A 13,403-nucleotide genomic window follows, 5' to 3' on the forward strand; every position below is an offset into this window, starting at 1 on the left:
AAGTGAGGACACTGGAGATCAGCTCGCACTTGATTTACTTCAGAGTTCCAAAAAGAATAATTAAATAAATGCCAAATGCAACTCACCCCATTTTGGACATACTAGCTGTGGCGTTCTGGTATATGCATAATGCTCCACACTGTGCTAATGTTCCCTGCATTAATCCTGTCATTCAAAGACTCTCCACAACATTTACATCCATCCTATTATCCTAATTAATTAGTCCAATAACAACAGGGTCAGTTTATTTTCCCGCTAACAATTACGTTGTAATGATGATCTGGAAACAGGTAATGATGGCTAATAAGTGAAGCGAGAAATCCACCAGGGGTCAAACAAAGTCAAAGATGGGGCAATAAACACAGAGGGGTGAAGGGAAGAGAGGAAGGCAATGAGGAGGATGGTGAGGTCAATCAAGAAGCAGAGGAAATCTCTTACCTGAAGGGGAGATGAGTTTCCAGCTGATGGAAGGCTCTGGTTTACCACTGGCTTGACACAACAGGGTGATGTTGGAGCCTTCATTAACTACTATATCTCTTGACAGGTTGATGATTTTTGGTGGTACTGTGAAAACAAATGAAACATGGTTAATTTAATGTGTTAGAAGGGGTAAAGGGCCCTTCAGTTATACACACCAGGCTCAGTCCTTGTTGTGTATTTAACTATTTGCTTTTAATCTATTCTTGACCATGATAGATCAATGGCCCATATAGTGACAAAATTATCATATGGGTAGCCAGTGATGGTGTCCATAATGTGGATTTGAGGCCCAATCCCATTACAGCCCTTGCCCTTACCACTTAGTTATATCACTCTGTTTTACATGCTCATCCCTAGACACCCTGATCTTGATTCTTTTAGGGATACTGGGGCAGAGTGAGGTTTTTGGGCCAAAAATAGGATTTTGAGAGGCACACTTCAAACCAAGTTTTATAAGAACTCACTGTTGTTTTCCACGTTTAATGCTCTTCTCTCTATAACAACAATAAAACAGGGGTTCCTTGTGATGCATTAGATACAAACCGTATAAGTGAACTGAGAGAAAAAAAGGTAACATTTCCTGCATACTTTTGCAGGACAAGGAGGATAATTAACATCCGCATTCTGTAAAACAAAGCAGTGATTTATTTGCTTAAACATTGACAAGAAGAGGAACATCATATAGTGGATACATTTGCTGTTGTCTGTGCCAGCTCAAGGGATGCAGGAGTAGGAGCTTTCCTTACTCAAATGGAAGGTCTAAAGACAAAGAGTGTTGGCAAGGTGATTTTTGAATTTTGGCTATGTAAATACAATTTGCCTTGACTTGACCCTACAGTGAATTATCAGCAATCAGCAGCTCCCCTCAAGTTCAAAGAGCTTTATAGGGAATGTCCGCTCATTCTTTAACTGTTCCACCACAACTTCACTCTCACTGATTTCATGTCACCAGCAGGCAGCTGTTTTCAATGAAAAACTCTTACAACCCACTGTGCACCAGCTCAGCACCAAACAGCAGACAGACACGGTTAGAGACTAGCTGTTAGAGTTGTGTTTATAACCCGTGTCCACAGCCTCCAAGTTTCATAAACTAAGGTAAAGGCTTGATAAAGGCTTTTCCCGTTGACACAGCTGAAACAGTTGTACCAAATGCTGTGCAGCTCCAACTGAGCGAGCAAAACTTCAAATACTGACCCCAGTGATATCAAGCTAAATTTATACATTCAAGTAAAGTACAGTGAGGGAAATACTGTTGGAGCTTTGAATGGGACAAAGCCAGTTGGGAGCGGCAACACTATTGAGGCCTTCAATAGATAGATAGAATAGATAGAGGATAGATAGAATTACTTTATTGATCCCAGACTGGGATTATTATTTTGTCACAGCATCATATCTCTGACGTGGAGCTTTGAATTGTTTGCTGTCCCTGCTTATCAGATTTCACCTGTATGTGCATGATCAGGTAAGCTTTTTGATACTTTTACTGAGTGTGGTTGACAGACTAATCGGTGGTTTGTCAGGTGGTTTTTGTGAGGAATGGTGTCCGCCGAGACGCCTCCTCTGTCTCTCTGCAGAAAGTGAGGATAGTCCCTCCAGATAGTAGCGTCAGTGTGGAGGAGGTTCTGTTGGCTGCTGGTGAGCAGGTGGGACATGACAAGCTCTGATTTGCATCGCGGATGAACAAAGCAGTGGTTATGTTCATTAAAGACAAGCCTATTGTCCATCAGCTGGTGCAAAGTGGGATTTGTTTGTGCAGGTGTCCCCGCTGTCCGCTCCCTTCCAACAAGCTGTTGGAGAATGAGCTGCGGAGATTCAGGAAGTTTGCCAGCGGCTTTAAAACTGTGAGTTTGGGGTGTAAGGACCCCAAACTGAAACATGTCCACTGGAGGTGTCCTTCAGAGTGAAACATGGTGACGGCTCTTTCATGGTGTACGGTAGCTCAGATGAAGTGTTTTGAATGTGGAGATGTGGAGATGTGGATCATAAACTCTACGCCTGTCCGCATAAACAGCAGGCGGCGGCGGTGGTGGTGCTGCGCCCAGCTGGCCCAGCAGACCCAAAGCTAGTGCAGATGATGTTGTGTGATGTTGCGGCCGGCGCTGAGAGAAGCAGCAAGCTGATGTGGCTGCAGAAAACCTGAGCAGCTCTCAGTGTGCTGCTGCTGAAGTTCAGGTAGAACAGATTGAGGAAGAAGCATCCACAAGTGTTGCAGGCACACAAAACAGTGAGATCTGGGTGTGTTCACAGCCAGGTGTCAGGGGAAGCAGATGACATGGTGTATGACTCTGAGTCAGACACCACTTCTGAAAGTGAAACATCCACCAGGTCCACAGATCTTTACTCCCTAGAGGAAATGAATCAGTTTCTGGATGAAACCTATAAAACATCTGTAAAAGTCAGTGATTATTTCAGTGACACTGACAAATTCATCAGATCTGTTGATGTCCTAAAAAGATTGGTTGGTTTTGACCTTTTGGATGAGAAGAAGCGCTTTCACCTCAAAAAACATTTAACGGCGTTGAGGAAAGCAACAAAAGGCAAAACTGTCAGAAGAAGGACCAGAAAATCAAACGCGATCATGAATAACATGCTGGGTTTTTCTATTTACTGTTCTCTGATAGCTTTCTCCTGTGTGTTTCCTCTTTCAAACTTCTTGATCAGGAGGCTTAAAATAGGGTCTCTGAACATCAGTGGGGGGAGAGACAGACACAAGAGGGCTCTGATAGCTGAAGGTTCCACTTTAAAAAATACAGATGTGCTGTTCCTGCAGGAAACACACTCAAATCCAGCAGATGAAACAGACTGGAGATTATGGTGGTAGGGTCCATGTGTCCTCAGTCATGGCACTAACTTCAGTGCAGGAGCAGCTGTCTTGTTTAGAACAACAGCTAGTGCAACAGTCCTATCCTTCACTGAAGTGGTGAATGGCCGTCTGCTCATTGTACAGGCAAAAATACACAATAGCGTGTTCTGCTATGCTCCAAATCATGAAGCAGAGAGGGTAAGTTTCTTCAGCCTGATGAAAAATGAGCTGAGAAACTACCATCAGGATCAGCTCATCATCGGTGGAGACTTAACCTGCACATTGGACTTCACTTTAGACATGACAAGTGAGGAACCTCATCCTCAGTCAGCTCAAAGCCTCAATAACATCATCACACATCTGGATCTGTTGGAGGGTAAAACATTCACAGTCCAGGCAATACACATGGGTGAGGGTGCTGCACGACTGGGCAGGATCTACATTTCCCCAGACCTAAGCTCCAGATTAATCCACTGTAACATAAATCCAGTTGGTTTCACTGACCACCATTTTGTTAATTCAATTTTGAACATCTCGCCAGGTGAAAGGGTTCAGTCCTGCTGGTGCTTTAACACCAATCTCCTGCAGGACACTGCTTTTTCCCAGCACTTTCAATCTCAGTGGCAAAAGTTGAAGCTTCAAAAAGCTAACTTCAGTTCTCTGAAGCTGTAGTGGGAGGTGGGCAAGGAACTCGAAGCGAGCATAAAGAGCATGGAAGAGGAGATACAGGGAGAATCAGATCCAACTAAAGGCCAACTGCTGAAAGAGAAGAGGTTGGCTTTGAGCTCATTTCTGCAAGGGAGGGTGTAGGGGGCTCTGGTAAGGTCTCGTTTCCTTCAGCTGACGCCCCAACCTCTTTCTTTTTCAAACTGGAGTGGACGGTGGCACAGAGGAAACATATGACCTGCCTTGAGCTGCCAGTAGACAGAGTGACCGCCTGTCCAAATGAAATGAGGAGCCATGCAATGGACTTCGACACGAAACTATTTGCAGAAGAACAATGCAGCATGGAAGGCCGTAAAGAGCTCCTGGAGGGGCTTTCACAGCTTAGCGAGGGAGAGAAAGATGCTCTGGTTTTCGAGCTGACTTTAGAGGAACTGACAATTGCTGTCAATCAGTTGGCATCAAGATGGGCACCAGGGATTGATGGTATTTCCACTGACTTTAAACACTTTTGCAATATACTTGGACCTGACCTTCACAGTGTTCTGTTGGAGTGTTTTACAATGTGATCTCTTCCTATTTCCTGTCAGCATTCCTTGCTACCAAAAAAGGAGACCTAGCCTTACGGAAAAACTGGAGGCCTGTGTCCCTCCTTTGCAGAGACTACAAGGCACTTTCCAGATCCTTGTCAAACAGACTTAAGGATATGCTGGAAATAATTGTAAATCCTGATCAGACATACTAGATTACTGATTGAGATGGCCAATCGGCTGTATAGCTTAGCTACTGAACCCTTGCTGTGCAGGCTGAGAGATCGCCTCAGCGGTCTCTCACTGACCGGTTCCTTCAAGCCTGATCAAGGTTTTCTGACCCTTTCTGCCTATGCAGATGATGTCAACATTTTTTATCTCCAACCAGGGAGATGTTCAAAGTTTGAAGGATACCCTGTCCCTATACGAAAATGAGTCTTCTGCATGGGTGAACTGGGCAAAAAGCAAAGCTTTGTGGGTTGGACACTGTAATAAAGAGGTAATGCCAGGTCTGCCTGAAGGACTCAAATGGGGGAAAGAGGGATTGAAGGTGTTGGGAGTCTTTTGGGGCACAGAAGGCTTCCAGAAAAAGAATTTGGAAGGAGTGAAGGACAAATTGGGTGCTCGGTTGTCAAAATGGAAATGGTTGCTACCCCAGTTGTTATATAGGGGAAAGTTCTGGTTGCCAATAATTTGGTTGCCTCGACCCACTGGCATAAACTAATGGCACTGACACCACTGAGAGGCCTGATAGAGGACATTCAACAAGCCATCTTGGACGTTTTCTGGTCTGGAAAACACTGGATCCATGCAGCTACCCTTTATCTACCTGTGGCTGAAGGGGGACAGGGACTGATCAGCATCCAATCTAAGATTGCCGCTTTCAGACTCAGAACAGCACACAAATTTCTTTGAAACTGTGACCCGAGCTGGTGCGACACGGCCCGTTGGCTGCTGAGAAAAGCCAGACGGCTGGAATATGATAAACACCTGCTCCTCATACAACCCGAGAACATGGACCTGATGCTGATGCTGATGCCTTTTTACACCTCGCTTCTGCAGGCTTGGCAGATTTTCAGGATCAAGGATGACACTGCCAAGACTCTGGGGCGGTGGCTGTTTGAGGGACCTTTGTTCTTCAATAGTTCAGTACCCGAACTCTGCAGTCTGCCAGCCTGCAAGCCAATCTTAGAGGAGCTGGCTGCACCAAACTGGGCCATCTAATGGCAATGACAGTGACATCTCTGGACAATTTGAGATACAAGAGCAACATCACCTCTATCAGGCTGATCAATAAAGTGGTGGAGAAATTCTGTGCTGCCCTGACTCAACACCTTCGAGAGACTGTTGAAGATTGCATGCTGTGTGATCAGTGGGGTGAGTATTGTGAATACAGCTTCCCCTCTCTGTTCATCACCCCAGTGGTGGGGGAGTGGCAGGAGGGAGAGGGTCAGCTGCTGTCATTCGTAACTCCTCACCTGGACAAGTTTCAGGCTGTGAAAAAAAAAAAAAAAAACTGTATCACATCAGCGTCAAAACCCTGAATGTACAGTCTCTGGCAAGGACGGAGGAGTCGAGTTCTTTGGCTCAGACATTTCTGGCAGCTGGCAGTCCCTGTACAAGCTGCCCCCGGACAGCAGACCTCTAGTGGAGGATTGTGCATGGGGCAATAGCTACAAACAGACACAGAGTGCACCTTGATCCTGAGCTGGGGGAGGGATGTATTTTTTGTTCACCGGCTGAGACTTTGGCACACTTGTTTGTTCAGTGTAAACACTGTTGAACTTTATTTCTAGTTCTGCAAAGTTGGCCATCTGGCTGACCCACAGAAACCAAGTTCAAACAGTAGGCAGCTTAGAGCCAGTTTCAGTTCTGAGAGGACTGCTGAAGGCCCGGCTGCTGGGTGGAATATGCCTACTATAAAATGATGGACACCTTGCTGGTTTTTAAATGTATATGGGCTGTTGGGGAGGTTTTGTGCTCTGTGCGGGAAGACAGGGATTTGGATATACAAATCTGAAACTCGCCTTGTGTTGTTGGTGTTGATTTTGTAGTTGTTGTTGTTATCCTGAAGTAAATGAACAAGTAATTTGTGTTTCCTGCTTGAAGACGCTCAATAAAGGGACTTTTTAAACCAAACCAAACCTCTCCTCTCCTCTCCTCTCCATCTTCCCAACATGCCATCATTCATTTTTCCTCATGAATTATTAGCATGCCTTTAAGAGTGATTTTTAACCACATTTAAGACTTTTGGACTTTTGGATTAGTACATTTTTGTACAATTAATTGTATTCTTATTGAAGCACTGAAGCAAAGTATAAAAGGTAAGTAGTTTGGAATATGGTTATTGGTGAGTCAGGTCAGTCTCTATTTTGCAAGAATAAAGTAAAAAGACAATAGTTAGTGTGGTCTTAGGTTTAAAGAAATGGCAAAATCAACCACATTTGTCAGGCTACCATCTTAATTATTCACATTACATTAAAGGGCTGGTACTATGTAGAATGATACTGTACAGTGGATGGTTGAAATATACAGTAACAAATGACATACATCTCTGGAATAGAGGAGTCTGTTATTAACCAAGCAAAAAAAATAAACAAGCATTTCACTAAATGAATGTTCACTCCAAGGAAACAAAAGTATTTTATAAACTGTACACATCAATTTTAAAGAACCACAGAGGAAATTGCTTCAGAACAAGCAACAGATTGATCTATAAATCAGAGCACTTGTTTCAGGAAACATGTTACTAACTCCACTGAGAATGCATCATAAAGGTGAAGAAAGGTGACAAGCTGGTCCTTTTGTAATGAAACACTCCAGAGAGATGGCATTTGCATCTTTGGCAAGATAAAAAACAACATGAATGCAAGTTGACAGTCACCCAGATTACCACAGCCCAGGACTTTGGATTTCTATGACCATTTCTCCCACTAAAGTCACATTAGAACAGCCAAAACCCCCAGATTGCACTCAATGACAATGTATTATGTACTTCAAATGCTCACCAAAAAATAGTCTCTGCATGCCAACTCACAAGCTTAAGGTCACACAAATGTATTATAGTTGATAAATTATTACAGTGATAAATATGGAAAACCATTGCGTCCGAAAGTTAAAGAAAAGGATAAGTTGAAAAGAGGTGCAGCAGCAGCAACAGCCTCCTTCACTGGCTATCAGTGAATATATTATAACATAGAGTTGTTCATGTATGTATGTGTGTATGTATGTGTTGTGATGGAAAAATTCCTTTTCATTATGGGTTGATGAATTTTGAACTATGCAAATGCATGAACACCTAACCTCTGCCCTATATGATTGTAACAGTGTCACGAACCAGCCAAAACTCAGATAGAAAGTCGTCTTCTTGTCTTATGTTTTATGTCTGATAATTTTATGCTTTGCACAGAGTCCCAGGTCATGCGTCATGAAGTTTTAACTTTACGTCTTGTGTCGATGAGAAGCCTGTCTGATTGGGATAGTCGTATGTACGTGTGTGTGTGTGTAGCTTAATCACTGCTGGCACCGAGAGTGCTTGTCTCTTCCCCTGACCTTGTTGATATCTGTGTATAAAATTGTGAACACTCCTTTACTCTGGGCTCATTCACTCAGCTCATGAATTTGACTGTGTGGTGAGTCCATCTGCAGATGGTTGGATTAAACTTACCGAAAAGACAGATCTGACTTTACTCTTTTATTGACAGAAATTTCCACCACAGTGTGTATGTATGTATGTATGTATTTATGTATGTGTAAAAAAAAAAAAAAGTTAATGTAGCTTGTTGAATGTAGCCAACTAGCTGCTAACACATCACCCAGCTGGACAGTGAGAGCTACAAGGCAGTCGTCGTAATCAGGCAATATGTGTTTACTGATTTTGAACAACCAGCTTGGTGGGAATTTTTGGTTGGACATTTTCAAAATACTGCTTGCTGTTGCTGGTATTTACAATCTTACCAACCCCAGATTTAGCATCATTCATGCTATTGAGCACTGGACTATTATTTGTTTATTCACCCCAAGCAGTCCATGTATAAACTGTTAAGATGTTATTTGAAACCATGTCTGCCTGTGTGTTTGTGTTCAGCTCAGCCCTCAATTGGTCTAAAGCTCAGCAGAGACTCATTTTTTTTCTATTAAATCTGCATTTACTTTTCCCCTCTTGTCTCAGTTGCTGCATGTTGAGAAAACTCCAGGACGAGACACATTTTTCATTCAGGCTGAAACATTTTCAACTTGCATAGCCATGTATTTGTGTCAATTCATGCCTTCTCAGATGAAATCATCACTAATTGTGGCTTTCCACTGACTTTCCAGAAATCGTCCCACCTTCAAAATTCAATTTTGGTTCCACCTGAGGACACAGTTAGGATACTGAGATGTATTATACAGGGATCAACTCATGGCAAGTGTAATGAGGAGGGGAAGAACAGTAGTAAGAAACAACGTGTTGGATCCAGATATACAGGCTTAAATTGAGAGAAAGTAATGACTTCAGTGTATTGGCAGTAAAAGTCTTATTCATTATTTTAGACTTCAACAGATTCACTTTTCTGTTAATCAATAAATGCATCTACCTTTATAGGCACATTTACCGTATATAATAGCTCTTTCTTGTATTTTTTGTGACAATATTCACATTCAAACACTACTCATAAAAACCCAACTAGATGTCTCTAGTTGCATCAAGACACATAAATAACGTTCAGTACATCAGAAGACATCTGATGGCTGCGTACGACTGTAATGATTTATTCTGAGTGCCTCACTTTTATTCCATCTCCTGAATAAATATTGTTTTTTTTTTGTTTTTTTATTATTATTCCTGACAGATCTGTCCAAGATTTTTTTTTTTTTCATTTCCATTTCAAAGTAATAAGGACATATCTCTATTTTGACATTTGAGGATCATCAATTAAAAGAGCATGAATGCAGTGTCACCAGTGCTTTAACTTGTTTTAGTCACATCAGACTTGTTTGTAAGACAACATCTCTATGAATAATTTATTGGATGTCAGCTTAATCCCCATTTACCCTTCATGAATGACAAAAGCGTTGAGCAAGTGTGTCAGCATCTCTTCTGTTCAGCTGTGGTGCAAGAGGCCAAGGCTGAACCTCTGTTTGTAGAATAAAAACAAATGGTTGAGTTACAGATTTATTCAACACAACCTGTCACTGTGAAACATTCCTGAACTCTTTTGTATTGTGACAGCATTATAATGCACATGCTTACAGTGGAATCATGTTTATAATCCTTGTTTGCTCTAACATTTTCATTGTGAAATTGTGGTTTTAAGTCAAATGTGTCTGAACCACACAGTAAAATCACACAAATGACATAGCAAATTGTAAGAGTTAATGTGGACAAGTATATCATATTGCTTATTACCTACAGTGGGACGACTGTACTTAAATCTACAGACTTTTATCACAGAACAAATAAATATACAGTAAATGCATTTTTACTGGTGATTGCATGCAGTAGTTTCCATGAAATGGCAGCCAAATTCAGCAGCAGTTACCATCGCTATAGCAACAAAGCTAGCAGTATAATTCCACTAGCAATCACTATAAATCTCATGGCCTTGGTCTGGACATGTTCATTAAGAGGCTGCTGGTTGGCAGTAGTTAGCAGTTGGCATCAAGTAAAACTATCTGTCCAAAGTTGCATGTGTGCATGTATGTATATAAGTGTAACGAAACAAAATAAAAACACTATCTGTTCTACATCACCCCATCGTGCTCTTCTAAATGGAAATTTCAGATGCATAAAGCTATAACCTGACATGCCAGATGGTTTGTTACACACAACCATCTGGGAAGCTGTCCTTGGAAAATGTTGGGAAAAGGGCAGGTAATCTAAATAATACTTGGCAGGCTACAAACTAAATTTACCTCATCGGAGTAATTGTAGAAGAGCATGACCACCAGCAGAGCCAGTTGGTAATTTAAACTCTTACAAAAATCTGAGCAGAGAAAACATCTTTTCAGTCTAGCAATACATTTAGTCGTTCTTCAGTGTTTTTAAATGAACCATACTCTCCAGTTCTCATATAACTGATAGCAGCATCTATATTAACATCCCTAGAACCCACCATTGTTGTTTTCAGACAAAAAGTTGCATGCCACGCTGCCATCACACCTAAACCATGTCATGGCAGGCAGTAGTTGCTGGTACTGATTGGTCAAACCCACTGTGGTTCAGCCTCAAGTACATAGCTGATGTTGCAAATCTAAATGCCTCTCAAGGTAAACTGAGCAATTGTAGAGAAGACATTGTAACTGCTTCTCCTGGATCTGTAGGATCTGTCTTCTCATCTTACTGCCTTGGGCATTTGCAATGAAACCTACATTAATCAATGTGAGCAACTGCATGCTAACTGATCACGGACAAATGTATTAAGTGGGAGGTGAGCATACCCGTAAATGTGTCTCCATAGAAATGCTTGTGTTGCTTCATGTCATGTATAGGAAGGCAATCGTTGGCTAACATATCAGACATAACTTTCATAATCTGTGCAAATGTGGGGACACTTTTTTCTGCCCTGTGGACCTTTTACCTTTTACATGGACCTTTGAGTCATTGAAAAAAAATGGCCCTCTGTGGTACTTTAAACGCAGGAACACACCGGCCCAACTGTTGGACATCTGAATCATTTGGGGAGACTCGGACAAGGGCAGGAACATATATGTTTGGTGTGTTCAACTGCGTTGGAAGCTTTCGGAGCTGGGCGGACGTTGTCAGCTCCAATTCAGCATGCGAAGTCTGAGGAGGAGGGCTGTCGGACTTCTGAGCCATGGGATTCTCTGATTGGTTGTGTGCCAGCTGAATGGCCTTTCTGATTGGCAGTGCGCTACCGAATCAGTGCAGTGTGTGGGAGGGTGGAATGCGCTTTGTTTTTCTATGCACTCCATTCTGTCATTCCCCGTTTTCATGCTTTGCAGTACTGGCACGAGACTAGTTGTTATGTCAGTTCAGGGCGAATTAATTTGAGTTTGTTTGGTAATGCCTCGCTTCACATTTAGTATGCAGCTGTTTTTATCTGAAATACTTAAGTTACATTTTGATCAAAAGTAAAGAGAGTTGCGTGCATAAGCCTCATAACTTGCAGCACAAGCGCCACCCACTTTTTGCATCTTGCGCTTGATTTGTAGATTAAAGGGATAAGATGTAAATTTAATCCATGGTCTAATCCATGGTCTAATCCATGGCAGACCGCTAGCTTCCGTAGTTTTAGCATCCTTTTTGAGGATGCTAAAACTACGTAAACTAGCGGTCCGCAAACTTTATCTCTCAAGGAGGGGTCGTACTCGGTGTCAAGGTGTGTCAGACTATGGATCAAAAAAAAAATGCGTATCCATCCATCCACCATAAGAAAAAAAAGTATATATATATATATATATATATATATATATATATATATATATATATATATATATATATATATATATATATATATATATTTATGGAGGAGGGCTTTTCTTTCATCACCACCTGCTACAAGACTGGAGGAGCGGAAGATGGGCTTCAGTCAGGAGGGAAATATGTATTATTCCCTGTTTTATTTGGCAGCAGCAGCAGCAGCGGCAACACGTATGCTAACCCCACATACTGTATTGGGGTCTTTACTGTTCAAGTGGTTCTTGGCTGCCTCAGTGAACCCACCTTTCTTCTAGCACCAAGGCAACAGTGAGTTCAAGCAATATTCAAGTTCTATTTCTCACTCATAGTTTTGAACTTATTTATCGTATCTGGGTGTTGATGGTGTGGGTGTCGGATGATATCTATACATAAATCACTTGAGCAGGGCAGTGGTTACAGGTATCCTTCAATTTTGTCGAGAAGCTTACTTAGAGCATTCAACCAAACAACTCATGAGCAGTATCTGGTACTGAAAGCCCATAATAAAAAAAAGTCACTTCAAACAGCATTGACCAGGTCTGGTAAATACTGTATAAGTTTGCTCCCCACTGCATTTGCTATTTTTTAAAGGTATTGCCTATGATATCTGAAAATATGATACAAAAATGTATGACATACTGTAAACTAGAGAAGGCAAGTTCTGAAGAACTTGTAGTTGTGAATGCTCCCTGTTGACCAGCTGAAGCCAAATGTGGACTGCTGGCTGTGAAAACTTTGAACAATGTCCACAATATCTGTGAAACTGTGAAATAATGTAGGATTTGTTGAAAAACTAAGGTCAAACTGAATTGGTGGCTTTAATTCATTTGAAGTCTCGTCTGAATGTAATGAAGCTTCGTAATAGTTAGGTGAGAATGAAGCATTAAAAACAGAATATAAGCATTGAGAGAGACTGCAACACTGGCTTGAATTTGTGTTGAAAAGCAGCTGATGGTGTATGAAGAAATGTTACAGTGAGAATGAATCAAATACTCTTAATCAGACAGAAATTCAATAAATCTCAATATATCGATGATTGGGAACATTTAAATATTTAAAACAGAGTTCCTGGCTTGAATGAATGAAAATATAATAGTTAAATATAGATAGATATAGATTTCAGCTGAGGCTCACCTCACATTATCATGCTTCTCCTTCTAAAACAGTATCTGCTATCACTCAAATAATGAGTTGGTAGAACTATGAGAGTCTTGTGAGCACTTAGTTAAGTTTTTTTTTTATGTGTGTTGTCAAAAATGTGTCTTTTGGAGCAGTTTAGAAAAGTGGATGTGTTTGCCTGCCTTCAGATATTTTTCCTCTCAGTTTAATGGGACTTAATGTGGCAGTTGGTCAGTGTTCCTGTCAGTTAAATGCCCACCAAGCCAAAAGTTTTTGTCCGATTGCCCCAGAGATCCACTGTAACACCAGCACAAGTGTACCTACATGTTGATGTCATTATTTTTCTGCTGGATTGAATTGCTGGATGAAATGTGGAAGGGAGGGCGAGTTGAAGACAAGGTTTTCT

At 41.5% G+C, this 13,403-nt stretch overlaps 1 protein-coding gene across 8 annotated transcripts in view; it reads right to left on the reverse strand.

Moving 5' to 3' along the window:
- The window catches only part of ntm (neurotrimin), a 453,513-nt gene that overhangs the window by 18,155 nt on the left and 421,955 nt on the right, over window positions 1-13,403 (reverse strand). For all 8 annotated transcript variants that reach the window (XR_005078668.1, XM_037120270.1, XM_037120274.1 and 5 more), the window contains one exon: window positions 439-564. Coding sequence is in view for 7 of the 8 variants with exons in the window: in XM_037120270.1 (XP_036976165.1) it covers window positions 439-564 (126 nt within the window). In the remaining variant the exon portion in view is untranslated. The remainder of the gene's footprint in view (window positions 1-438; window positions 565-13,403) is intronic.

This window comes from Acanthopagrus latus, chromosome 13 (assembly GCF_904848185.1).
Source record: "Acanthopagrus latus isolate v.2019 chromosome 13, fAcaLat1.1, whole genome shotgun sequence".
Classification (NCBI taxonomy): Eukaryota; Metazoa; Chordata; class Actinopteri; order Spariformes; family Sparidae; genus Acanthopagrus; species Acanthopagrus latus.